General features: G+C 41.0%; 2 protein-coding genes across 8 annotated transcripts in view; one reads left to right on the forward strand and one right to left on the reverse strand.

The window, feature by feature from the left end:
- Nucleotides 1–1,536: 1,536 nt before the first annotated feature.
- On the reverse strand, nt 1,537–2,755 carry LOC117143907. 2 transcript variants are annotated; one of them, XM_033308815.1, is made up of 4 exons: nt 2,547–2,755; nt 2,128–2,488; nt 1,954–2,067; nt 1,537–1,904 (listed from the first exon to the last, which is right to left on the reverse strand). In XM_033308815.1, exons 1-4 carry the CDS (start codon nt 2,618–2,620, stop codon nt 1,713–1,715), a joined length of 741 nt encoding a protein of 246 aa, XP_033164706.1. In that variant the 5' UTR covers nt 2,621–2,755; the 3' UTR covers nt 1,537–1,712. The 2 variants fall into 2 exon arrangements, with proteins under 2 accessions (XP_033164706.1, XP_033164707.1); XM_033308816.1 differs by having other exon boundaries at nt 2,128–2,484; nt 2,547–2,629.
- Nucleotides 2,756–6,669: 3,914 nt separating this feature from the next.
- The window catches only part of LOC117144167 (vitellogenin-1), a 42,508-nt gene continuing 23,109 nt past the window's right edge, over nt 6,670–26,068 (forward strand). For 5 of the 6 annotated variants that reach the window (XR_004459631.1, XM_033309204.1, XM_033309203.1 and 2 more), the window contains exons 1-2: nt 6,670–7,234; nt 14,376–15,728. Coding sequence is in view for 5 of the 6 variants with exons in the window: in XM_033309204.1 (XP_033165095.1) it covers nt 14,921–15,728 (808 nt within the window). In the remaining variant the exon portion in view is untranslated. Of the gene's footprint in view, nt 7,235–14,375; nt 15,729–26,068 lie in introns of those variants that run through there. The other variant, XM_033309205.1, reaches the window with a different exon arrangement.

Here is a 26,068-nt window from a genome sequence, read left to right on the forward strand (position 1 = left end):
ATAGCCGCGATATCGATATCGATTTCGTTGGCAGGCAGGCACAATAAGAATTGCTCACATTTATGTAGATTGTGGAAGAAAGGCGATCTATTGAGTGTCTCCGACATTCTTATGGGACAGCTTGACTGATTGTGGGAGAGCCGGTGGAGGAATCTCATCCAGATCCAGCAGCTCAAAGACTAGAAGCTTTTCGAAATCCGAATGCAGTGAGATAAGATGGTAAGGTTGTCTTCTAGAAATGTGAATAGAAATCGATGAAATCTGGACGACCACCGATCTACCTAATGGTTCTATTCGAATTAGTGAGCCAAACTTTTTCTTAAATCAGAGCTATCTACTCAGTTCATGTTTCCATCTAAAGTGATGCCTAAGTATTTTCTTTGAAATTAATTAATAATTTGAAAATAAAAGTAACACAAATTTCTTTGACAAATAAATGTTTTCTTTTTGGTTGTATTATGTACAGGCGTTTCCTATAATGTTATGTCTTTCAATATTGCCTAGGGGTACATAATACCTCAGTGTTCTGCTATTTGGCACCCCTAGTTCTGATCCGAAAATAGTGCCCCAAATGTCACCCTAATCCCTAGTTTCACTACCAATGCCATTACCTAGTTCAGGGTCTTGCGTGTGCTCAAGGTGCCCTTCACTTGGGCGCAAGCCAGATGATGCCATCAATTGCTCAACACTTCTCCAGCCGAACCCAATTAAATTAAAGCAAATTTATTAAATTGCCATCGATGGCTGCCAAATTAAAATGTCAACGGCTTGCCGAAACCGAAACCAGAGGGCGGGGCAGGAGGTGGGCGCAAAAAAGTGTCATAAACTTGTTTGACAGATTTCTTTTGATTCATGGAACCCATAAATAAAGCTCGCCAAATCTTTGGGCGTGGCCCAAAACGCCGAAAGCCCCAAAGAAACTGCAGCGAAATCAAAGTCAATGCGAACGATGCATAAATATTTTGGCAAACCAAATGAGATTCATTTGCCTGTCATCGTCATGTGGTAAGCACCCGCGCCAAGGAATGCAGAGCATAAGCACTCCGATCTCGACCAGATCTGATCCTCCGACGACCATTGCATGTGTCGCCCCCATAATTCTTCAACGATTTGGACCACTTGATGATGACATTCATTGCTTCGGTGGAAGGCGCCATCCAACTTACCCATAAATCGAGTACCAACCACAATCGAAACGTGGAAACTACATCATGGGTGCAAAAACCAACAGTCCAAGCACCTGCCTCCCATTTCGCGTACGGATTTAGTGCCCACCTAGCAGATCATAACTTGTAACTGGTTCTTCGCGGTGATTCCATCTATCAGTTAATTCCTGGACAGACTTCTTTATGTCCCCAGCCACACCTTCGATACGGAGTGACCACTAAATTCAAGTGCAATGGCATAGAGACAAGTTTTGAAATCAGCTAGCTGCACCGAAATGTTTTTCAGACGCTTGATCTTGAGATAGTTTAAGTTTCTATGATAAAGCTGGGTACAAAATCAAAATTTTATAATACTTTACTATTATTCTGTTCGTATATTGGAAATATTTTCAAACTTATCAGATTTGAACATATAAAAAATGTTAGTCCTAACGTTTATTTATTGAAAATATTCGTTTCAGTGTATAAGACCTTCATAGATGCTGGTTACCTGTCTTTTTAAAGTTTATGTTGCCTATTTACGCATACCTTTTTTTGGAGGATTTCTTAGTTATTGTAATCCATTTGCTCGCCCATATACATCCCGGATTCGGCGGCTCTGAGCAGGAAGTCTACCAGGGCATTGTTAATATGTTGAAAAAATTCGCGAATGTCAATCAGCTCCATGGCAGCCGATGTGGTCACATAGTTGGGACTATAGCCATTGCTACAAATGGCCAAGTTAGCATACTTGCAAAGCTAAAGGAGGTAACATAAAATATCAGTGCAATTTAAGCTAAGATCAAACCTTTTTGATCGCCTGGCCAAAGTAACACGTGAGCACCAAGATTGGTGGATTTGATTCCTCGTCATCGTAGAACCCCAACAGTGAATGGCAAAGGACCGAAGATCCGCAGCTCATCTTTTAGATGGTTGGCATTCATATATGCTATTTTAAATGTGTAAAATATATGGGATTCACCTGCATACTGGCTGCCACTAGAGCGGGCCAGCACCTCTGCCACCAACCGCCCCACTGAACTTGAAGAACCTGCCAGGCATTCAACATCAGCGGGCGGTTTTGGAGTCGCCGACGATGTATCAGGTCACTCGAAGGGCTTATGTCGGGCTCATGGCTCACCGTCTTGGGAGCTGGAAACCTTGGCCTGGCGAAATACTCCTTGAGTTCTGAGGCACTCACATTTGGGACGCTTTCTTCGCTGGTGGAAAAATGATTCCTACGCATATGTTTCGAACCGAGAATACTTTTGCATACTCTGCGACGTCGTTTACCAAGTTTTTTCAACGCATTGTAAGCTGGATACTTCCGGGGATCAATCTGACTATGAAAAGAAATCAAAATTCTCCTTATTCTACATATTTTGAGATACAATTCGTTACTTTTCGGGTCCGAAGCAGCGGCGCAATCCATGGTAAATGTTGTCCATAACAGAAAAAATTTCCTGTACTGGCATCCTGTTGAAATGCTTCACTACCAATTTTGTCTTTCAATTTCAGTGTGACTTTCGAATTTGAAAAATGTTCAGAAGCCCAAAAAGGGGGGTTAAAATTTAAATACACAAGTTTCCCACCATTTTGAGAAATGTCAGGTGTCAACGCCTGCCCAGAATTATAGATCTGTTACAAAGAAAGGTTGGTAATAAGTGCACTACCTGCAAAAAATAAATTATAGTAGAAAATGGCCAGAATTAGATAGAAAATTCCACGAAATAAGACAATATTTTTCTAAATTGAAGAAACAAAGAGCTGTATGATTTTCCGTGTGCGTTGGACATTGTGATTAATTTCAGTTCCGATAGATCTGCGTGGAGAGTCAAGGCCCACTCGGATAGTGCACTCATAATTTATGGCGGCAGTGGCTGCCATCATAATTAGCATTGCAATCTGAATCAAAATATTTACAAACCAATTATTGTGATTAGCGACCGCCGCCGCAACTTCCACCATAATCGATCACCCAGCTGGGCACTTCTCGCTCAGGTCGGCGTTCCGTAATCCATACTCCGGTCCAATTGAATCCGATTCGAACCCCAACCCCAACCTCAACCCCACCCCCAATCGACTGGGTGGCGACGACAGCATTTCAGAGTTATCATAATTTGCATTGGCCTTAACCCCTTGGAAGATATATCATATCTTAGCGAAAGAAATTGTTCATTAAATGAATATGTTGATTCCTTTTTGCAAAATTAGTTACTTCAAAATTTCATTTTGTTTAGTTCATTAGTTTAAGCAGTTCAAGAAGTAATGAACTGAAAGGTTACTATGCCATTATTTTTATTGTAATTTAAATATATTCAAAAATGATTATTATTATAGTCCTTACAATTACCTAAATGTCTTGACTATTTTTAAGTGCTAGGGGTTAACATGTTTTCATATCAGCAGGCGACTTAAAGCCCGTCACTTGGCTAAAGACAAAAGACAAGCCTTTGGCGACAGAATCGGTTTGAGATTTGTTTTTAATTGATTCGAATCGATTCGATTGGATTCGATTCGAGTTGAATTGAATTGACTTTCTGTCAGTCTGTGTGTCGGCTGCTGGCAGTGTTTGTTCGTCGCCATTTGCTGACAGGCGCTATTACAGTTTTATTAACATAAATTATTGCGTTCAGATCGATCCGATCCAGTTGCGAGTACGTACGTAAGTCGCCTACAACTAATGGAAGCTTAATGGTTGTTAATGCTTGTTGACGGAATTCCTCACCGAAACTACCTTATTGGCCCAACGCGCTTTTGATTGCCGATTTGCGTGTGGATTCAATTGATACTCGATCATATCTTCAAAATAACTTGGCTTATTATTTGCTACCAAACTAGCCAATCATGTTGGTTGACACTGGACATGACAATATATATTCTGTAATTGAATATCCCACCGATATCAATCTTAAAACGATTCGGCTCTGTGATCTGTGAACAAGAAAAAGCCGCCAACCTTGAGGCGATATGATGGCGCGTTTTTAATCGCTAGGAAAACGCGTGCGATGGGATCAAAAGGTAAAAGACTGGAAGTCAGGTTTACGAGGATCCCTTGCAGAGTTGGGGGCTACCCAAAACCAGCTGCCAAAGATCGGGCAATTTAAACACCTTAACGGGCTTCACTTGCCACATTTTCGGTCGGCCACGGTTTTTAATTAATCTAGCATCTTGGACGACTTACGCGGAAAAAGGGTCAGAGGTCGTTGAGGCGAGCACATTAGGCTGGAACACTCGACTGGCGGGCTAATTAAGTCATTAGCCCGAAAATGTCCTGCTGCTGCTGCCGCTGCTCCTGCGCATAATTAATCATTTTAATTGTCTGACTTCTTGCCAAAGGACAAGGGGGAACAAAGGGACAATGTGGAGAGTGCAAAGGGCAGATCGACATTCCAAAGGTTGCCATCGAAAACTGCGGGGGAGTTCTCACTGTCGTAGGTTATTTATTGGAATAGGCATATTTGGCATGTGCTTCCTTTCCCGTTTCACCAGGCGTCAAATTCTCGGGCACAAAATGTTTTCATTCCGGTTAATTGAGTTAATGGTTTTGGGGCTGCCCTTTTTCTGTGGCCTGGCGAAATCACTTAGCAAGCATTTAGAAAATACATTTGAAAACCAAATTAAACTTAGGGTCTAAGTAAATTTTCTTATTTCGAAGTATGCATCTTTAGCAAGGCTTTACTCGCACTTTAAATGATATATTTAAAGTAAGTATTCTAAGTCCCAAACAGTTTAAAATTTACAATTTGGACACATTCAGATACTATTTATAATAAAATTCCTAATATGTTTTATAAATCATTTCTACATAACATAATCTAACAAACATTTTCTAAAATAAAATCGGTACTTACCAATAACGATAGCCTCAATAAACAATATTTTATGACTTTAATAAAAAAACATTGCCTTTTCAAAACTGCTACTTTATTGTAGTTAGATAGTCTTAGCAACTATGTAAGATTTGGCCAATCAGTAGGCAGCCTGCACGTTCCAACGGCAACACGTGGGCGACCACCCCGGAATATTTCTGCAATTTCTGTAGTGTCAAGTTGAAGTTCATTCATACACACATATCTATCTGCACCATGTGATTTTTTATAGGCGCCTTCTAAATAGATAAGATAAACTTGTATTCAAAGAAATTCGCCCATAGCCGCATTAACTTTCATTTGACGAGTGACAGTATTTTCGGGCTAAATTTTGGTCAACACCTAAAATTAGCCAAATTTTCGGTTGGTCAGAAATAGATTTTGAGATATAACAATGGTTAATTGCACGCCATAGGCAAATAAGTTGGTCAAAGTTCAAGCCTTATCAGTGCGAATACATCGATGCGATTAGCACCTTTCATGAGTTGGCTTTCCCACGCGACTGAATCACTGGCAATATTTACCCGAATAATGCAGGGTAACTGGGTGACGCTTGTTGTTGCACTTTGTGTTGTTAGTTAATTGGTATTTGTGCAAATCCACGCTACCTGGCGAAATACGTCAAAAGCACTGGAAAAGGTCTACGCGCCAAAAAGCACAACCGCCACCAAACGCAATCCAATCAAAAACAAAAAGCAACTGCAATCTCACCTTTCACAGTGTCTGTTGGAAAACCGTCACGTGATGGTCGCCGTTGACATGAGGGCTCTTAATAGTGAAAGAACTCTAAAAAAATTAGTAGACTACTGTATTTTATAATCTAAACAACACGAATCTTTACTTATAAGTTTCAAAGTTTTTAAAGAACATTTGAGTTGAGCTTTAAGTTGGAAAGTAGTTCTTTTACAGAACAATACCGCATTGTAGCCTACATTGTGGCGCTAAATTTCAGAATTTTCTGTTAGATAGTTACCACGTAACCGTTTTAGATATTTAGTGTACGAAAAAGTAGGCTTAATAAATGATTAATATGACTACAGTTAACATTTCAAATCAAAAAATCAAAAAAATTTATAATTCAACAAATGCCATGTAACCATGTACAATAATTACCATAATGCATTACATCATTTGTATCGTTGGTTAAAAAGCAATAAATATACAAAAAATAAAAAATAAATTGATTCATATTTTGTATTTAATTTTTCAGTACAATGTTGACAATAGTTTTCAGGCACTCATTAAAATTAATAACTTATTCAGCTACAAAGTATAAATTAGCAAAGAACGAAGTACAAATATTTTGTACCGGTATTTTTGATGCTAGCGCTAATGGATGAATCAAAGAGTTGGCAGCGTTTCATTCACTTGAGCCGCAGTTTCGTCAGATCGGAAGGATGAATTGGGAATCACGGATAAACCCCATATTCACACCTAGGGGACCACCATTCACTACAGCTGACCATTCTTGGCGTTTACCTTTGCTCGCCCACTACTTGCTCTCACTCTCTCCGTCTCCCTCCCGCCGCACCGCACCGCATCGCACTCTCTCTCTCGCGCTCGTTCCGTCGCAAACGTGCTCGGCGTGAACGCACGAAGCGTCGCCTCATCGACAGGGTCTTTTTGCTCATGGCTTCAGTCACTGACTAGCACGCTTGGAGAACACACAGTGAGCGGAGCGTCCGCAGTCGCAGTAGCACTCGAAGTCCGCTTATCCGCATCCGCGGCGTTTTCGAATTTTTCAGACCTTACCATTCGATCCGATCCATCATCTGGCACATCCTAACCATCTCTAATCGTAACCCCATCATCGTGATCGCGTCCGTAATCGCTCCGTTTTGACGTACTCGATGTTCCGGTTTTGTGTGCAATCGTTTCCAAAGGAGATCGAAACAATAATCTCGGCGGATAGGAAATTTGAAACACGAATGTTCGTTTCGCAATCCAAGAGAGTCGTTACAATTTGAAAAGCCCGCAAAAAAAAATCGTTTAAATGCGAGCAATTCGAAGATCGGAAAATATATAAAAATATATATATATATGATTTGTGCTGTGTTTGAAAAAGGAATATCAGAAAAAAATTATGAAAATGTTGAATTGTTGTTGCCGTAAGTTTTAAAGTGTGCAAAGTGCAACTCTCTGAAAATCAACGAAGAATACAACGCGTCCAAAAAAAGAATCGTAAAACTGAAAAAAGCAAACAAACATAAAAACAAGGTGCGTAATTTTCTGTTTCAACGCTGTTACATAAGTTCCTTTTTTTTAGTAAGTTTGTTGTTCCTCCAAGCATTTGTTCGAATGTTGCAAAATATTTCTTTGGATTTCGGTCTTTGGAGCTTAACAAAAGCGAGCCTAAAATTAATGAAAGTTTCAAGTTAGTCGAACGGAAAAATATATGTTTTTCTGTATTATTAGATTTGATGTTTTGAAATGCTAAAATTCATAAATAGTTTCAGTGTTCTTAAGTCGCGCAAAGATAAAATATTAAAAATATATTGAATACGTTGAACTGTGGCAATTTGTTTGGTAACTTTCAAAATAAATTGAAATCATTTTCCACTTGGCAGCGGGCCGAGTAATAAGTGTATTTAAATGACCCACGGGGGAAAGTAATTAAACAGCCAAATGTATAAATACGAAATAAATTGATTTCAACAAACAAATAGCAAGCTAAAGCGAACGGGCAAAAACTTAATTTATATTAGTGGCATGCTAATTGAAATAATTTAGTTCATATTCGATTTGATTGATCAACACCTGTGCAAAATGATATTCACCTAAAACGTAATCAGATTGCATTTAACTATAAACAAATTAAATTTGATTTGCAGCCGAGTTTTTCAAGTAATTTTCCGCATTTATCTGCCCCAAATAAACAATAGGTAAAACAAACAAAATGTAGCAAAATGTTGTTTTTTTGCCAACCGGTGAAAGCAAACGACCTTAGGAGAACCCACTCGAAATTCATATAAATTTTATCACACGATCTTTGGGATTATTTATAGTTTTATTTTATTTGCAAAACGCATATACATTTGCGAATCTTTATCGCCGTCTTCTAATGTATCTGTATCTGCGTAACTGTGTATCTGCGAATTGTGCGTATCTCTATTTGCAAACGCACGCAGGCGCTTTTAATCTCATTTCGCCAACTTTTTCGCTATAAACTTTTTTTCTGCTCACTCCGCGCGTGCACTTTGTGTCCTATAAATTGGCGGCGCTGACTATTATCTAACATTTGTGCGCTATTATCTAAGCTGGCTTGTTGTTCTTGCTCTTCCTGCGGCTGATTTGCGCTGCGTATCTGTATCTGTGCTCTGTATCTGTGTGCGAATTTGCGTTATTGCCGCACGCTAGTGTGTGCGTCGGGTTCAACAACTGCTAATCACATGCCGGATCACAGTTTGGACAGCCGAGCGACAGACAAACTGCGAAATATGGGGATCGCGATAAAGAATCAACTGAATGAATTTCGGCAGAGTGGACTAGCGGGTGATATCCTTCATAATTAATGGCAGCGTATAGTGCTTAACTCAAATCAGTGCCATTATTTATAGAAGCTATTAACTATTTGGTATTTTGAGATTTTTTCTGGTAATTTTTCAAACTCATTTGGGGCCTAGGGAAAATATTTAAAATTTTGTTTATCACCTTTTACTTACCTAGCTTACATTTTCAATTGGTTTACAATTGTTTCTGCTAAAAGGGTTGATATTATAATATAGTTAATATTAGTAATATTATCTTCTAATTCTAGTTGCATAACTTTTTAATTACCAAAAATAAGCAATAAAGCTTCATACATTTATTAAACATAATTGAATCGTGCCTCTTTAAATGCCTATCAAATTTTATTTACTTTGCCGTTAAAGTTCTCACGTCACAATTTCATCAACTAAAAAACGAATATTGCCCAAGGGCATAGAAAATAATTGTCTAATTGTTTAGTACCGCTTACGAAACGTTTTCTGGCTACGTCAACAATTGAATAATTGAAATGCCCACCGTAAAATTTAGACATTAAGACATGAAACTCATGCAGAAGAACCAATCGAAGTGATTAAATTGCATGGGCAGTCCCGAATTAATTGAAAAGGAAATTTATTTTTTGATAGTAAAAAGAGTTGAGTGTGGAATTTATGTTTTCATTGGCGTGTTTGCCTCGGACTTCAGATGTCATAAAGCCAGCCAATTATCAGGTTTAGTTCTGAAACGCGCGAGTTGGGTAACTTTTCGCTTGGGCCTGTGACACATTTACAAATTGTGCCTGATTGATGGGCAGCAAGCAGCAGTGGAGGCAAAGTTTGAAATACAACGATCATAATTCGTAGATAAAGCTTATCGCATGCAAAAGAAAAAAGTTTTACGGCCGTGTGTAAATAGTTTTGCGGTTTGTTTTCCCTTTTGGCCAAAAAGTGGCGCATAACACTCGGAATATAAAGTCAACTGAAGTCGGCGAAAGAAGGCGGAAAATGCGGGAAACTCAGTAAAAAATGTAGCGTTTGTTTTAATGAAGCGTGAACACTAGACCACATAATGTGCGGCATACATTTAGAGACGCACACACACGATCGCACATGGCAACAGCTTTAGGTACGCCGCTCAGTTAAAAAGCGAGCAACAAAAAGTCAAAATGAAAACGAGAAAATCGTCGCGTATTTTACTCAGGTTGTTGTTCTTGTTGTTGTTTCTCTTTTTTTGGCGGTTTTCCTTCTTTTATATATATATATATTTATTTTTTTTGGGTTGTTTGACGCATTTTAAAAATATCCTAGACGCAATTGTTGTTTTGTTGGCTGTCTGTTTGTCACATTACTAATACGTCGCGTTGTCTTTGATTTCGTCGTTTTCGGTTGGTTTTATTTTAAAACGACGGTTTTCCTTTTAATTTTCGCACGTAAAGTGCGTGACTTTTAATTAGACTACAATAAATGTGCGAAATTGTGTGGGAGATGAGTCTGCCAGTGGTGGGCAATGTGTTGGTGCAGGCAAGAGATACATTTTAAGTGAGATACATCGGTGCGAAGGTGACAGAAACCGACTTAAATTCCTAGGGTACTTCCGCTTTTTAAAAAGAATATTAATAAACTAATAATTAAGCAAATAATTCTAACAATTTGAAGACGGAAAAATGAGTTGTTAACAATTTTTTAAGGAACTCCTTTAAGCACTTCGTGTTGTGTTTGTCCATGTGTGCTTCCTATTTCATGTAGATTATCTCTAGAAGTAACTTTCTCATTTTATTTTCTATATGGTGTCAATATATCTGGCGACCGATATTTGCTTTGTTGTTAGCATCGCTGCATGTGATTGAATCGAATTGCTGTGCGGCGTGTGTGCGTGTATCTGTGATTGTGCCCTCGCCTGTCTCGTGCACTAAATATTTAAAATAGCTGCATCTTGAGAGGATTTTTCCCGCTGCCGCTGAGACTGCGGCAACCCAATTGCTTCCGGTTCAAATCGATTACACAAAAGCGCTGCCTTTGAGCGCTCAGGTTTTCCACCGTACTTTTCTTTTCTACTTTTCCCTGGCGGCAGTGCTTTCCCCGCGGATTGTTGGCAAGTATCTAACAGTGATGCCTTCAAGTATCTTATGCCCGTTTCCATTCGAATGAAGTGCACATCGATTAGTGCATTTGGCTGGCTGCCTGAGTTATGTTTCGGTATCTTTTTCATTTCCCCCGTTCGACGCTTTTCTTGTTTTTCCAAAGAAAATTAATTGTTTTGTAAACACGGGAGTTGGATCGTGGGTCGGGGGCATGGGATCCAAAGAAAACCAGATCAGCGACAATAATCTTCATCGAAATGCATCGCCTTGTTTGCATTCTGGTGGATAACATCTATAAGGCAGTTGTCAGTGAATGCCATCGCACATCAATCTTTCGCTAAGCATTCCATAATACAAACTAATACACGAATGTACAAAGGTATGGAAACAAGTACTATATGTATATTTATTCTCGTTCAATCTTGTGACAAGTGTCAACACGACAATGAACGTCAGACACTTAACGGGGAAAATAAATACAAATTTATCTTCTCTTGAACTAGAATTTCATTGTTAAGCCCATATAGCTTTGCACATTTCTTGAATTCTTTTCGCTTTCAACGTGGCATTGAAATACTTTTTTTAATAGTGGGCAAAATAATTAACTTAATGTGTTGTTGCAGCGCACAACATTGTTTCGTCTACTTGTGGGCCTAATTTATTTTATTGCCCAAACTAAAGTTGGGCAAAAACCATAACCACAAGTCATGAATAAATTGCACATGTAAGTGAAGAGTCTGGGAATTTGTGGTCTTGGCACTGTATGTTACTGCCAACCGCAAGAAGAATGAGATACGACATTGCTAAAGGGTTTTCTGGGTAATGGATTCGCGCAATAAATGTCAGGAATTAGCTTCGCTTCTGAAAACAAACAAATAAATCTGAAGAGAACACAAATAAAATGAAATATATTAAAATTGCCAAAATACGAATAAATATAATTAAAAACAGGAAACCTTCACTTCTAAATGCTTCAACCGGTTATCTTATATTCAATACACATAAAACATAAACTTTATGCTAATTTCATCTCGTATTTATTTTATTTGCCTATTTCAATTAATATTCACCTGTTATTATAAATTATTTAAAATTTTTCTGACCGGGCAAAATCATTTGCATATTAGCCAAAACCATAAAATGGTCTAAAAAATTTACATATGTCCGACATTGTAGCTTGTAATAAATGTCCAAAGAGCGTTTCTCGCCTTTGTCTTTATATTGGGGTAGCCAAGCGTCTGACATGAACTAATTAAGTTGCGCAGCTCGGCTTAGATTTATTGCCATCCAGGCGATCCGCCAGATACATGCGATCCGCCGGATACTTTCCAAATGCCACAAAGTCCATCTGTCAGCGCCGCCATTAAAACAGCGGCTAGCGCAAATGTCAAACGCATAAACTTAACGTTTTTCGATAAGGGGCAGTAAGCCAAAAAACAAAACATTTCAAATTTGCTAATCAGTTTGTGGAGCGACTGCCATTTCAGATCGATGACTAGGCTCAGATCCGATTTCAGTGGCTACCCAAAACCATGATATGGGCCTTTTGCTCTTCGACTTTGGTGACTTGTTGTCAAGCTGAAAAGCTGCACAGACTATATATATATATATTTCTTATTCATCAGTCCAGATGCTATTCGCATGGACAATGGGATGGTTTAAAAAAGGTTTTTCGAGATTTCTTGGTATATTAATCTATACCGCATATTAAAATATTTTGAATAATTAAGCTCAACAATAATGTTTTAAAAAGACATTTGTTTTTTTGTGTCCATTTTTTGTTCACAAATACCTCTATTACTCCCATTGTGCGCATTTAAGATCATTTTATTATAAAATTAATTCATTCGCTGAACAAAGACACCGCCACACGACTCTGCTCATTCATTGTCATACACAGTTTCTTTGAGTTTTTTGACTTTGGTTGTTGCGGATTTTTTTTTTAATTTGATTAGGATACTGCCACCGAAGATTGCCACTTTAATTTGGGTTAAGCGATATTCAAGTTTTATAACAGACTAGAATCTACTCGTATGTTTTTTCCATACTTAATGATATGAGGGTGTTCATTGCTCGTTAAACTTTCGCTTTCGTTTAAAACAATTTATACTTTGATTTGATATTGCGTTCGATTATATATGTATATATTTACTTATTATGGCCCTTTTGGGGAGTTAAGCGCACCGGGCAGAAACCACAAAAGATTTCATTATTTTTTTATGCCCCTCATAATTTGTTGAATTGTGGAGGCTTATAAATGACAGATGAGCCGATGGCCTGAGGTCGTAAAAACAGATACTTTTATAATTTTGGCCCTACGAATCATAGGTGTTATTTGTATACTCCATCTACATATTTGGTATTTATTTTTCCCTCGCTATTTTTATAACTTTCGGCATGTGTCAAGACACGCTTCCCATTTTTGGGGGGGTTTTTATCTTTTTTGTCTTGCCGGTGATTTTGTGGTCGTTGAGGCTGGAACTTTTGTTGCCCTTACAGAATTCCTCATAAATTCTACTTCTGAAAAAAAAAAAACATAAACAACACCTTGAGACCGAATCTGCGGCTGGCTTGGCACACATTTCGCCTGTTGTGGCACATATACTTTTAATGCAGCGTCGTATTTGGGTGAAAGGCATTAAACCGGCGATGGCAAAGGTTTAAATTCATTTCTTTATCTGCTGAAGGATGATGAAAACCCGAAGAATTTTGCTGATTTTTATATTACACATATAATATTGGATTTCTCTGATTCATCGGATTGCGTTGGCCTCTTGTTTTTATAACTTTATAGCTCAGCTGGCATGCAAATGTCGGACTTTACGATCTGAAGGGCTCCATAACTGTTTGGTATGGTTTAGGTTTTTCAAAGCGAATATAAGAAAACTCATCTCAAAGTCAACGCATTGCATAACATTGCTGGCAGTTTGGACAGAAGGACGCAAAAGCAATTAACATGTTGATGGGACAGAATTTTGTGTTGCCTCTGGTGTCGCCAATTGGATTTGTTGCCGCTCTTCCTGCTGTTTTTGTTGTTTATGGTAATTAAAACGGGGTGCACTTAAATGTTGCATAAAAAATGCCGCTGCGTAGGCTTGCCTGGCTGAACACGTGCCAAAAAGACAGAAGTCGAGTGGAAGTGCAGCGGCAACGTCACTCAGCCGCCGCGTCGCCCTGCGCGTATCTCATAGATACGTAGATGCACAGATACACGGATACCATTTGCCGGCGAAGTTAGTGCGTGATTATTTTCAAATTCGACACAGTTTTCTGAGCGAATTGTTTTTGTTGCCCATTTTATTTTTAAACAATTTGCCTGTCCGCCACTCTTGAAGGGGCTTTCCCTCTCACTCTCTCTTCGTTTGGGAAAGTCATTTTCGATGTTTTCACCGAGTTTTTCCTTTGCGTAACTGCTCCCTTTGGGCAGTTTTTATGTAACCTCTTGCCGATCACTTGTCGCCCATATAGATACAATTGTATCTGTGGCCCGTTGATAGACCGTTGGCTAAAATTAAACTGTGCCACTTTGCCGTTGTTCCTTTTATATAGGCGAACGCTAATTAAAATGTCAAAAAATGCGTTAAAAGCGCTTAGCTGAAGAATTTATGTACAATTTGGCTTAATCCAAATTTGTGTTGCAAATGCTTGCTGTGGAATTTTCAAAGCCAATTCCCGAAGGCCATAAATTTAAGGCTGAGCCAGTGAGTGTCACGTGTTGGGATAGTTTACGATGAAGATAATCTATTAGTTAATGACTTATACTCTGTCAATCATAATCATAATGTTCCTACAACATTTTTTTCATTGCAGCTCGTCAACTATGTTAGCCAACCGAAATTTGGCCGCATAAACAAGCTGAGATTGCTTCATTCCTCGCTCCCCAACTAAACCGCGGGAATTTCTGACATGACAAGAAAGTCATTGGCGTTGATAAGATGCATTATCAGCGGGGAAGACGAAGATGAAGATCCGCAACAGCAACAGCAGCAATTGAAAAGTGTTGAACAAGTCTACGATATGATAACCTAATTTCCTGCCAGGAAAGAGGCGAAAAGATTTTAACGAAAAATTAAACGGGCTCAGAGAGAGAGAGAGAGATACTTGCAAAGCGAAGCCAAGTCAGTGAAAAGAAAAAAAAAAACGTAATCGAAACGAAAGTAAGAAAAGATATCTGAAAACGGGGCGTACATATGTTTCAACGACACCCGAGGGCGTGGCGCACGCCCAATAAACTGGCAAACAATCTATAAACAACTGCGAGACTACACAGCGATTTATACAGAAATTATAAACATTCGGACTCAGATTCCGAACCGGGCTCGAGAAACCCCTGTGAACCAAAGTGGTGATCTTTGATGCGAAGAAACCTGCGCTTGGACTGGAGGGCCCTGGCGCTGCTGGGCGCCCTCCTCTCGTTCATCATCGCCTGGCGGGGCCTTGTATCTGCGATGCCCCTCATGGCCATGGACAACAACCTGACAGACTCATCCGGATCCACATACACATCCACATCAAAATACAACAGCACGAACAATAGTAATCTGTTTAGTAATAGTTATCTACAAAGTGATCATAGTCGTAGTAGTTTAGTGCCGAGCGCAGTGAGTGAACGTAGTGTAAATCAACCCACAAATCAAAGTATTAATGCTGAATTTAATCAGAGCTTAAGCACGCATCCAACTGCCATAACAAGCACACCGCAAACCCAAACTCAAACCCAAATCCAATCCCAATACCCATCCCAGGCGGAGGATTCCGATCAGCTGGAGGAGCCGCTGGGATTCGTCATCTCAGCGATGCCGAACGAGCATCTGGCGGTCCTGTCGCGTACCGAACGCAGCATTCGTCACCAGAATCAGCAGCAGCAGAAGAAGCACCATCATCATCACCAGCAACAGCAGCAGCAGCCAATGTCGCCCGCTGACAATAATTTCATTGGTTCGAAATCGAAAAGACTGAGCAACCCTAGAAGTAGTCTTAACATAAATAGCAGTAGCAGTAACACGCCCATCAGCAATCTGGACCGTAACGAACGCTCCACGGTGCCACAGTCCCACTTGGCGTGGACTTCGCGCAAGATCCAGCTGTACATCAAAAATCGCATCCTTCAGATATTGCGGGATGGCGTTGTCAACGGAACCCAGGACGAGAATAGTGAATTCAGTAAGTAGAAAAGCCAATTTATATATAACTTCAATAATTACTTGAATTATGAATTCGTTAGGTGACGAATTCTTTACTTAAGTGCATATGTTTTTCATAATATATGACGTTCTGATTAAGAAGAACAATATAGCTTGCACTTCAAAACAGTACTCATATAAACTCTAGATAGCTAACAAATTTGTTCTTCTAAACTGGAAGGAGCTAACCAATAGAATAGTTTCTATCTTCTCCAGATTTGGTTGCTAAAGATCTTTTATTTGATGAACTTCAAAGTGGACGCCAACCAACCTCCCACCCTCCCCATTACTCATCATTTATTTCGGTTTGAATATGTTTTATGTTCAATTTCTTTGGGGGTTCCTTTGTTTGGTTTTTTGTTTCGAAGCTCGAACCACCCATTCCACTTGGACTGCATGAACAACCAAATAAACTAATGCCAATGGCCATATGAAATATTTAGAATATCAGAAATAATACAAGCCCACACTCGTCAGCCGAGGGATGTATATGTGTAAACACATCCGATCGTAGTCGATGTGCCCCACCCACATATGTGGAGCGCCCACAAGTTGAAAGTTCTCATAAAAGCTGCGTAACACGCACTGAGATCCGCCAAAGAAATCGTATTTTCCGCGCCTCTCGTCTGTTTATGTTGAGCATCATTAAGTTAGACACTTGATTTGGCAATGCCTGTGGCCCCCGGCTCTGTATTATTTGGCATATAAATTCTTTAGTGGGCTAAGGGCATAAATCTTGCCTTAATTAACCGCTCGCCCTGATTAGCCGGGCTCCCTGTGGGAAGTGAGTCAGTTTTTAGTCTGATGAAGATGATCATGAGATCAGCGCCTCCGGTACACAGCATTTGCATAACTTTTGGGCCGCCAGTCGAATTAATTTACAGCTTCATTTTCATTGACTTCCCTCCAGTTGGCCAGCAATTTGCAGCACTGATAAACCAACCGAAAAACTTGTTGTACAACCTGATTCCGGTTTTCCGCTTATCGGAGCGAAGGCATCATCGCCATTGAGGAACATCATCGTGAGCTTCCAAGATGCCGCATAGATAGCGGGGATTTTGTTTCGCCGGGGTACAAATTTTTTTAATTCACCACCGCGCTTGTACTTTACATATCTGGCGGTACCTGCCTCAGGTGTTAATTTGATTTTGAACTCGATCAGGCGGCGATAATGCGAGTGGAGTGCGATAAGATTGAAATTGCCGTCTTTGGGAGCTTTTCAGAGATTGTGGGAGTTGTTAGGGTTGGGAATGATTTTTATGGTCAAGCAGCATGGGGAAATGCTGGAAGGTTTCTCCTCTAGTCGTTGTGGGTGCTCTCACCCTCGAACTTGGGACTTTCACAAGCCAAATCAGTGGCAACTAACCAAGCAATTTGTGTTTATTAGTGACTGAGTGAGTCTTTTATGGGCTGTAAATTGTACAAAGTGCTCCGAAAATCACGTCTCCGGATATTGTGCTGAACTTCGGTTGCTGGAGTAGTAAAGCTTTATAGCCCAGAATAAACTTCTTTCGCACTTGAGATTGTGTGATGGTGACACCATGAACGTACAGCAATAAGTATCTTTAAAATTACGTCTAATGATTAAATTTTATGTTGACTGAAAAGTATAGGAAATGAAGCTGCAAGAAGAATAATTTCATAGTAGCTTTAAATATAATATTTTAAAATTAATATTAATCGCTGTAAAACGTAAAGCCGTCAGGCAGTGGCAACTGCTCCGAATTAAAGCTGTCCAAACAAAATGAAAAGTGCCAAATATTGTGCATTTTCCACTCTGTCAGCTGGCAACTTCAGCGGCACCTCGCGGGGCTCATCAACCAGTTGACCTCCAAAAGTCGGGTGAAGCTCAACGCCAGTTGCAGTTGCTGCTCACAAATTGCAGCAGCGGATAACGGTGTCCGAGCCTGAACTCAACCCCAACCCGAGTCCGAGTCCGAGTCCAGGTCCAAGTCCAAGTCCGGGGTTCGGTGGAAAAAAAAACCTTTGCACGGGGGGCGTGCATACCATATTTTCGAGATGATATATGGAGAGTACTTGGGCCGGCGGCCAGGCGGCAATTATGCGACTGATTTAGTGCGTGGACCGAGGTGTGAAGTTGAGTGAAGCCCAAGTCGTCCCGAGATCCCAGAAGACACAACTGGAGTCGGTGGATGCTAAAAGCTTCCGACAGCATCTCTTTTGATAACTTAATTTACGGCACGTCTTTCGGTTGGCCGGTGAAGTTGATGAAGTTGCTCCGACAGTTTGGCCAACATTGCATCGATCCAACTGCAGTTACTTTCACTGTCACTTGCCTCTTGACTCCAGCGTGTTAATTGTCTTTATAAATAAAAAATCTTCTATACTATTATATATTTTTTGAATTTTTTTCGTGCAAACCTTTAGCTCTGTGGGGCGTTCTAGACTTGACACACAAAGTCATTGTCCCATGTTTAGTGCGTAAAAAAATCAACAAACGATGTCTTTGACGCGCTCTTTTTGTGGGAAAGTGAACTCGTTAAAATTGCTTACCCATCCATAACGAATTTCTCAATTAAAGATCGGTTTCCAACTTCTAAGAGTTTTTTTTTTATGGCGAGCCTAGAATTTTTTATGTAAATTTAGATAATTGCATCAATTTTAATCCCCCGAGATCATGATAAATAGATTCGGCACGGCAATCGGGCATGAAAAGAAAAAAGGAAATTTCAACACAGTTAATTCCTAAGTATACCAAATGGCCGGACTATTATATCACTTTCGGCACATAATACGATAAATTAATTTTACACAAACATTTCGCCCCTGGCTACGTCACGGATCCAAAGCAATCCACTGAGCGATCTCACTTCAGCTCAGTTGGCTAGACGGCGGCCAAAAATTTATTGTTGGAATTTTCAGACAAAGTAGGAGAGGAGACGGAATGGAAGTGCATATTTTGGGAAAGCCTAACCGAATATTAAATACACTACTGAGAACTGAAATGGGGAAATTATTTGGCCTAACTTAAGATTTGCAGCCAATTTACAGTATATTAATTAGTACATGATTAAGTATAATATGAAAAGATATGGTTTAGATCATCATCGATAAATCTTAATAATTTATAAAGGCACTTAAGCAAATATGGGATGTTTTTAAATGTTTTTATATTACACTTTTAATCATAATAAAAAGTCCGAACTTATACCTATCTGCTGCATATAAAACAAATACATATATTTCCCGTGGACTTTTCCATCTGCCGCTTTATGAAAAGTATTTGGAGATTTTCCGATTTTCGGTGGATATATCTGCGTGTAAGTGAGTGGGTGGCGGGCAGATGAGGAGACAACACTTGACAAGCTATTGTCAGCGATGTGGCTCATCATCAGTCAGCAGTGGCAGCAGTGGCACCGGTGGTGTCGGTGGTGCTGGTGGTGCCGGTAGTGGTGCTGATTTATGCGCCGGGCAGCATGAAGACTTGAAAATACCGCGAAAGTGTTTTGTTTTAGATAAGATTATGTCGCAGAGTTCTCTGGGTAACCAAAGAGGGACGGCAAATGGGCGAGCGGACGACGCAATATGTCAAATGGATTTGCCAGCGAAAGCGGCGTGGGCTAAACTTTTGGATGGAGGAGCTCTTCCTCTGCAAATGTTTTTCCGGCAGCCGCTCGACTTTTCGGCTATATTTTTAGCCAGGTGGCAATGAACTGTTTCGTTTTGGTCTTTGGTCTCCTCCCCTCTCCACATGGCGGTTACATAAAAAGGTCTAGGCCAGATAAGTTGGTCAAAAGCCGAAAAGACATTACCTCTACCCCGCCTGCATTGACAATATTGTTAAATTATGCGTAAATTCGTAAGACCGAAAACATTTTGTAAAACGGCCCCCGAAGTCGTCGATGGTTTATGAAGCTGGTCCGCTATATAAATTACAATGATTAATGACATTTTGCACGCAGTTCTCGGCAGCTGTTGCTGCCGTGGTTATTGGCGTTGTTTTACAATCATTTTTACGGTCAATTCATTTTCACCCAGGTCGATTCACATTCAGGTCCAACCAGCAGATATTCCAGCAGTGCCCGGTGGCACAGAAAACCACTCGAAACATAACCATATTTTTGACAATGAATTAACATCGAAGGCTGCAAGGGAAAATGGGGCGTATGAGTAATATTATAATATAACTCGCATTTAACATTAAGCCATGGGGCCATTGTAGTTACTTTTTTTAATCAATTTTAATAGTAATTGGTAACATATTTATATGTTTTCTGAAACGATAATAGGCTCTTGAGGGATACTAGTCTAATGTATATTTATAACTTTGTTTTTTGGTCTATTTAATGAATTAGTTTTCTAGACCACATATTCAAAGGCATATTCTTTTCTATGCATTATATTTACAAGACTTTCTACAACTTTGCATAGTTCTCTTCACTTTTAGTAGAGTTTCCTTGCATTTCGCTCGTTCGCATAGCAGAGCGATAATTTAACCGGATACGTACTCGTCTATATAGACATTTCCATACCGACACGTTCATGGTCATTTGAGTCGTAAATCTGTGGGCGCAGACATGCATTTCGCGGAGTTGGAAAAATTTGGGTTGGCACGAAATCGGATGGGTATCCAAAAAGCGGTCAACTTCACAGAGGCCCATGAACAAGTGGTAAACAGTCAAAACACGGCCACCTACAAGTTGCAATAAAACAGGAAAAACCCCAAAAGCCGAAACTGGATCAATTTATTAATGCACTTTGCGTTGGCGATGCAAATGCACTTTTTACACGATTTTCCCCTGCAACTCGAAGCCTTTTTAGCCAACCGGATTTCGTGCAAATCAAGTGATTAATTTGAACCGAAATTGCTCACCGATAGCGCGGATAATTTGACTCATTGCTCAACACCTAAAGTTGGAGTCAATCGCCATATATATATGTATCTCGGGAGAATTCTTCGGGCGCCAAGAAAAGATATTCCCCCACCACGAAGTTCAACAATCGTAAAAATCATATCTGAAAGCTTAAGTATGTTATCTGTGCAAGTGCCCCCATAAATGTTTCGACCTAAGTGTGTCACCTACTCTGCGGCTAAGTAGGTCTCTAGTAGTGCCCCCGGGGATTATAAATTAATTGCACTGTAATTGCCAATTGCCAGTGGTATCGTAAATCTAAAGTCGAGTAAAATAAAAGTGAGCGCACCGATAGAAGTTGATAAGAAAGTGTTGGGCATCACGGAGTTCCGAGAATTATTTGAGCAAACTGCAGTTACACCTTCAAAATATCTGGCACTCACACACAGCGAAAGATTTCCAAAAGATTTGAGAAATTGTTGTTTACTCAAGCCAAACACTTGGGTTGGAAAAAGCGAAAGTTCTGCCTTTCTTTATGGGTGCTGAGTGATAGTGATTGAAAGCGAAATTGACGGATGGGCTTGGGAAATTATAGTTTGATTTTCTGTAATCAAGTGGTAAATCTTTGAAGTGAGTCATTGATCGGTCTGAACTTCCTTGCCCAACAAAATTATTGCTGAAAACAATTTGCTAGCGACAATTTGCCGACTTGTAAATGACATATTAATGATCGTTTCGGACCCACAACAACCGCACACGCGCTCAAAATAACAAAATTTCAATGCAGGAGGCGTTTGCTCGTTATGAATCCGGTTTAAACGAAAGCCGTCTCTCCTGGGGATCGGATTGGGTTGGATTGGCTGGGATTGGATACACCTCCTCCTCAAATATGTTCGCACTTAATAGCTCAAGTTTACAGAGCCAATCGACAAATTGAGGCACTAATATGCCCGGCGAAGCAATTTTCGGGGAGCTGTACACATTTTTGCATGCAAAAAGCGTGCAGTGTCCCCCCTTTTTTCCCCATTTCTATTTAATATGCGCGACTATGGACGGCAGTAAAAAATGTGGAAGGCGGTCGTCGGTCTGGAGACCCGCGTGCCTTGGATCCCGCTCCATATTAGCTATTTTAGCTACTGGAAGCGGGTTAAGTGCGTGTGCAATTTGCGTAGATAAAACGCGGCTTCAGATACCCGTTGGTGTCTCAGACAAAAAAAGCAACGAAAAATTCAACTTGAAAATGACTTCCGTTGGAAAAGTGAAAAGCGAATAGCGACTAATGCTGGCCGCGCATCTTGCAGATACATTCTGTGATCAGTGCTCGTGCCTGCATCTTGCAAGTAGGAAGTGAACCCAATTGAGGTGATGACACACACACCGAGTCCCAGTGCGTTCTGATGTTGTGCAGTGTATACAAAATTCTAATGACCATGCTGGGGGTTTCAGGGGCACGGGGATGGGGCTGGTGGCTGCTGGAAGGGGTGGAGTATGTCTGAGAGAAGGTCTGAGCATGCACTCCAAAAAATTGGGAAATATTATTATTATTACTTCAAACTAAACGAAGTTCAGAAGGCTGCTACAGAAATAGTCTTCATTTAATATTAATTGATCATATCTTGTTAGCTTGTATCCTTATTCATATTTTGTTTTAGCTTTGATTAGCATTGAATAGACCCCTGTTTTTCTGCGAGTGTGGGCCAATGACTCGAACCCGTTCGCTGTGTATACACGCATTATTTAAACTAATTGACGCCGGCGGCATGAGTGCAAGGTGTGCGGGTTCCCCTGGCATCTGCCGCCCCCAATGCCCCACCCCGCCCCATGATTTTCCCATTTTCCTACACCCCCTCCCCATTCCAGCCATGTGTGCAAAGGTGCAATTGGAAAAGTGTCAATTGTTTGGGCCGGTCGACGAGGGCAGCCGCGTCATCGCAGTCACTTCGCCGGCCAATTGATGGGCGTCAAAAGTGAACAATGAGTTTCAATTAGTATCTATGACTGCACGCTGGATTATCCAGGGCAATGAGGAAGCTTGTCTGGTTGAATGGGCAGCTGATTGAGCTGCCTGAACTGGCCCCAACTCGAAATTCTCCTGCTCTCCCAGAACGACGACATTACATTCTGCGCAGAATTCCTGCGGAAAGTGCTTCCGCATAGGTGAAAATTCTTTTGCATTTCAATCGTATTCGCTCTCACATTGCGGCCCATTCATAGCCGAGCTAATAATTAACCAATTTGATTGCGCCGCTGATCATCAACGGATCGAACGGCTTTATGAGTCCACTTTCGTGGAAGATCAAACACTTTCCCCAGACAGCAAGAAATCGCTTCCGTAGCAGGTCAATTTTATGAGCGCCACTAAAGTGCAGGGAGAAGTTTTAAGAGCTGCAATCTGTTTGTTTTCAATGGCATTTTTTTTGGCCAATAGAAGAACCGACTGGCCAGCAGCCTCAGTGGCTTCTTAACGAGCTTGCTAATTTGCCAAACAGCCGCCGGAGGAGGATCGAAATCTCCGTGGTATGCCGCTTTATTTACAGCGGGCAAACAGAAGATCTGCGGAGGAGATCACGGATGAGTGGCTTCTTCTTTTGCCGGGTAATTGAAGTGCAGGATGGATGCTTGATTTTATGACCGGATTTAATGGCCAATGCAGTTGCAGTTGCATAATGAGGCGGGCTCCAGTGACCCAGTAACTCGAGTCCCCTGACATCGATGGGCTTTCCAAAAAGGGAAAATGAAAATGACCACCCACGTGGGCAGTCAGTCTGGGCTCACAGAGGCAGCGACAATAAATTTTAAACGTCCAATTTGCTGGGCCCCCGACAATTGAAAGTGCTCCACTGCCCGGGGGCCCAACAACTTGTTAACTTGTTCAACAGTTTTCTGTTGCCTTCTTTTTCTTTCAGTTTTATATTTTCTGGTCTTGTTCTGGCTTTCTTCCTCGCGTCTCGATTACTTCACTTGATTGACCCATTTATATGCCGCAGTTCGTGCATTTATGAATGATAATTTCGGAGGCTGGCAAAGGCCAGTTCCATTAGCATTCAACAATGTAAGTAATACGCGGAGCTACTGGCCTTTGCTTTGTTCGGCTCCCATCTCGCCCACTGGAATCGTGCCCGTCTAATTGACCATTCCACTAACCGAGTGGTGATATCGCATATCGGCCATAAAAATTGCTCAAACCCGGCCAATAGGCAGTGCATTAAATTTATGACCGTCGCCGCGGCCTTTGTTGCATTTTATTTTGACAGATTGTTGACAAATGTCACCGGGGTTCGTATTGTGGGGTGCCATGCTAATTACCTTTGCAACGTCTCTGACAGTCCGTGACAGTCCGCCCGACTACCGCCACCTCACTTCCACTCCCACGCGATCTCGAGACCTCCAAGACCAAGAGATCTCTCGGGGTGAGGTCCACAGACAGCGGTGATCTATGGGAAATGTCGCCGCTGGACTCGCGGACTCGAATTGTTGCCGAGTGCCAAATTAGCAGCGCACCCACTTCCACCCGATTGGATACGGATGGTAATGTATCTTATGTTTGCCCGCCTGGGAATGCGACGACTTTGGTGATCGGTCAATCTGGCCATAAATGTGTTGCAGCGGTGAATTAGTTATCTACACTGAGGGAAACCAATTGAGCAAATTAATTCAACGTTTCAATATTTCACCATCATCATAAATTCCATTCCATATAATGGTAACACCATAGGTATTCGGATTTCCAAATGATCATTGGGTTGACAAGATTTATGGAAATGTTCCCATTTCTAGAATATTACATACGAGTGCTGTCTGAAAATGTAATATCCAAACGGCGGATTACGCTGTTAAGTGGCTGCACTGCTGCTCTCCAAATCCGGGGGGAATCCGCTGCACTTAATCATTGGGAAGGGGAACCACCGGGAAACGTCGCTGCTTGACACTAGCACGAGTCACAGCGCCAGCCCGCATCCAAAAAAAATTCATCCATAATCAGTTCTAAACACTTTCATCTTTACAGAAATGTATCTTGGTATCCGCAGATAGCTGCCGTTGTAACCGTGGGTGGCAGCTGCTATGTTGCAACACCGAATTCGATGTACTTACGGCATGATCAATTAAAGTATTAGTGTATTAGCTCTATTTGAGTTCGAGCGCCGTGGGTGTCGATTGAGGCAGTTGATCCGATAATCGACAACTGCATTTTGTTTGCCCTGATCTCGGGAGGGGATCCAGGTGCCGAAAGGTGGAGCATCCGTCATGGGGCTGCCTTTTAATTGCATGAAAATTCTCTGGTCGGCTACCGATTAGATACTGATCTTGGGGATTTTGGCCTAACGGGACCTTGATTAGATCCAATTCAATTCGATTCAACTCACCTCCGAATCGGATTTCCCCCCCGCCGCCCGCTCTCAATCCATGTTAGATACAATTTTGCTTTGATTGAGATTGAGATTGAGCGAGGTGAGATGCCCCACTACCAGTTTGTCCAGTGAGTGGCGCCCCGTTCAACCTGTTGATTTGCCTATCAGGCCGCCGGCAGGCAGGCTTTCCACACCATTGCCACACAGTTGGCCAAAAGGAAAACTCACTGGGTCTGCCTATCTGCGGCATTACATCAGCGATCCGTCGATATTTACATACGTTCGTATACCGCCGGTCCAGCCTCCAAACTCAAATCTTCGCCGGCATTTGGCAGATTGATTTGCATCTCGGCGGTCTAATGAAGATAAATGCCCTCGGATTGGCCCGTGATCAATAGCTGGGCGGGCGGTCGCTCTCGCTTAATTGATAGCCAACGTTAAATGCATTAATTCACTGGGATTTACTTTCTTTCATTTAAGAGTCCAGAGTTCAGGGCGTGATTGTCAAATAGTTTACCTTGTCTGCCGCCTGACGTATGCGCATTTATTTGCTATTCGCTTGGGCATTTTGCGTCATTTTAATGGCTTTTTAATGCACATCACACAGCAAGTGTGTTTGTAAAATGTAACATTAGTAACATGTAATTAACAACTTGTCGGGTTAATGGGGAATATAAATTGATAGCATCCCCCAACTGTAGCTTTTAATTAAAGTCAATTCCTCTATATTCTGATATTTAAAAACTTAAAAAAAATATATAAATACTTGATGTATTCCTTCATAAATCACTAGAGCTAATCCATATCCAATTCAATGCCAATTGTTGGAATTCCTAACAAAATAAACACGAGAAACGTTTAAGTTTTCGCACCTGGCAGAGCCATGTGCTCCACATAATCTATGAAATCAGCGGGGATTCTCAGCATACCCGTTACTCCGGCCATTCAACAAAATTTGTTTCCCATGAAAAGTGATTTCGCGTTGACCACAAATCAGGGAAATCGGTGGCGATCACATGTGGGCTGGCCCAGCATCATCCAAGCCAAATCGATTCCAGGCCAGTTTCAAGATGCTAATAGAAAGAACCCAAAAAAGCGTTACATTTTTTCAAGGTGTGAAAATCGAAGGCAGCCGCGAGTGCCATCCATTTCAGCAC

This window comes from Drosophila mauritiana, chromosome 3R (assembly GCF_004382145.1).
Source record: "Drosophila mauritiana strain mau12 chromosome 3R, ASM438214v1, whole genome shotgun sequence".
Taxonomy (NCBI): domain Eukaryota; kingdom Metazoa; phylum Arthropoda; class Insecta; order Diptera; family Drosophilidae; genus Drosophila; species Drosophila mauritiana.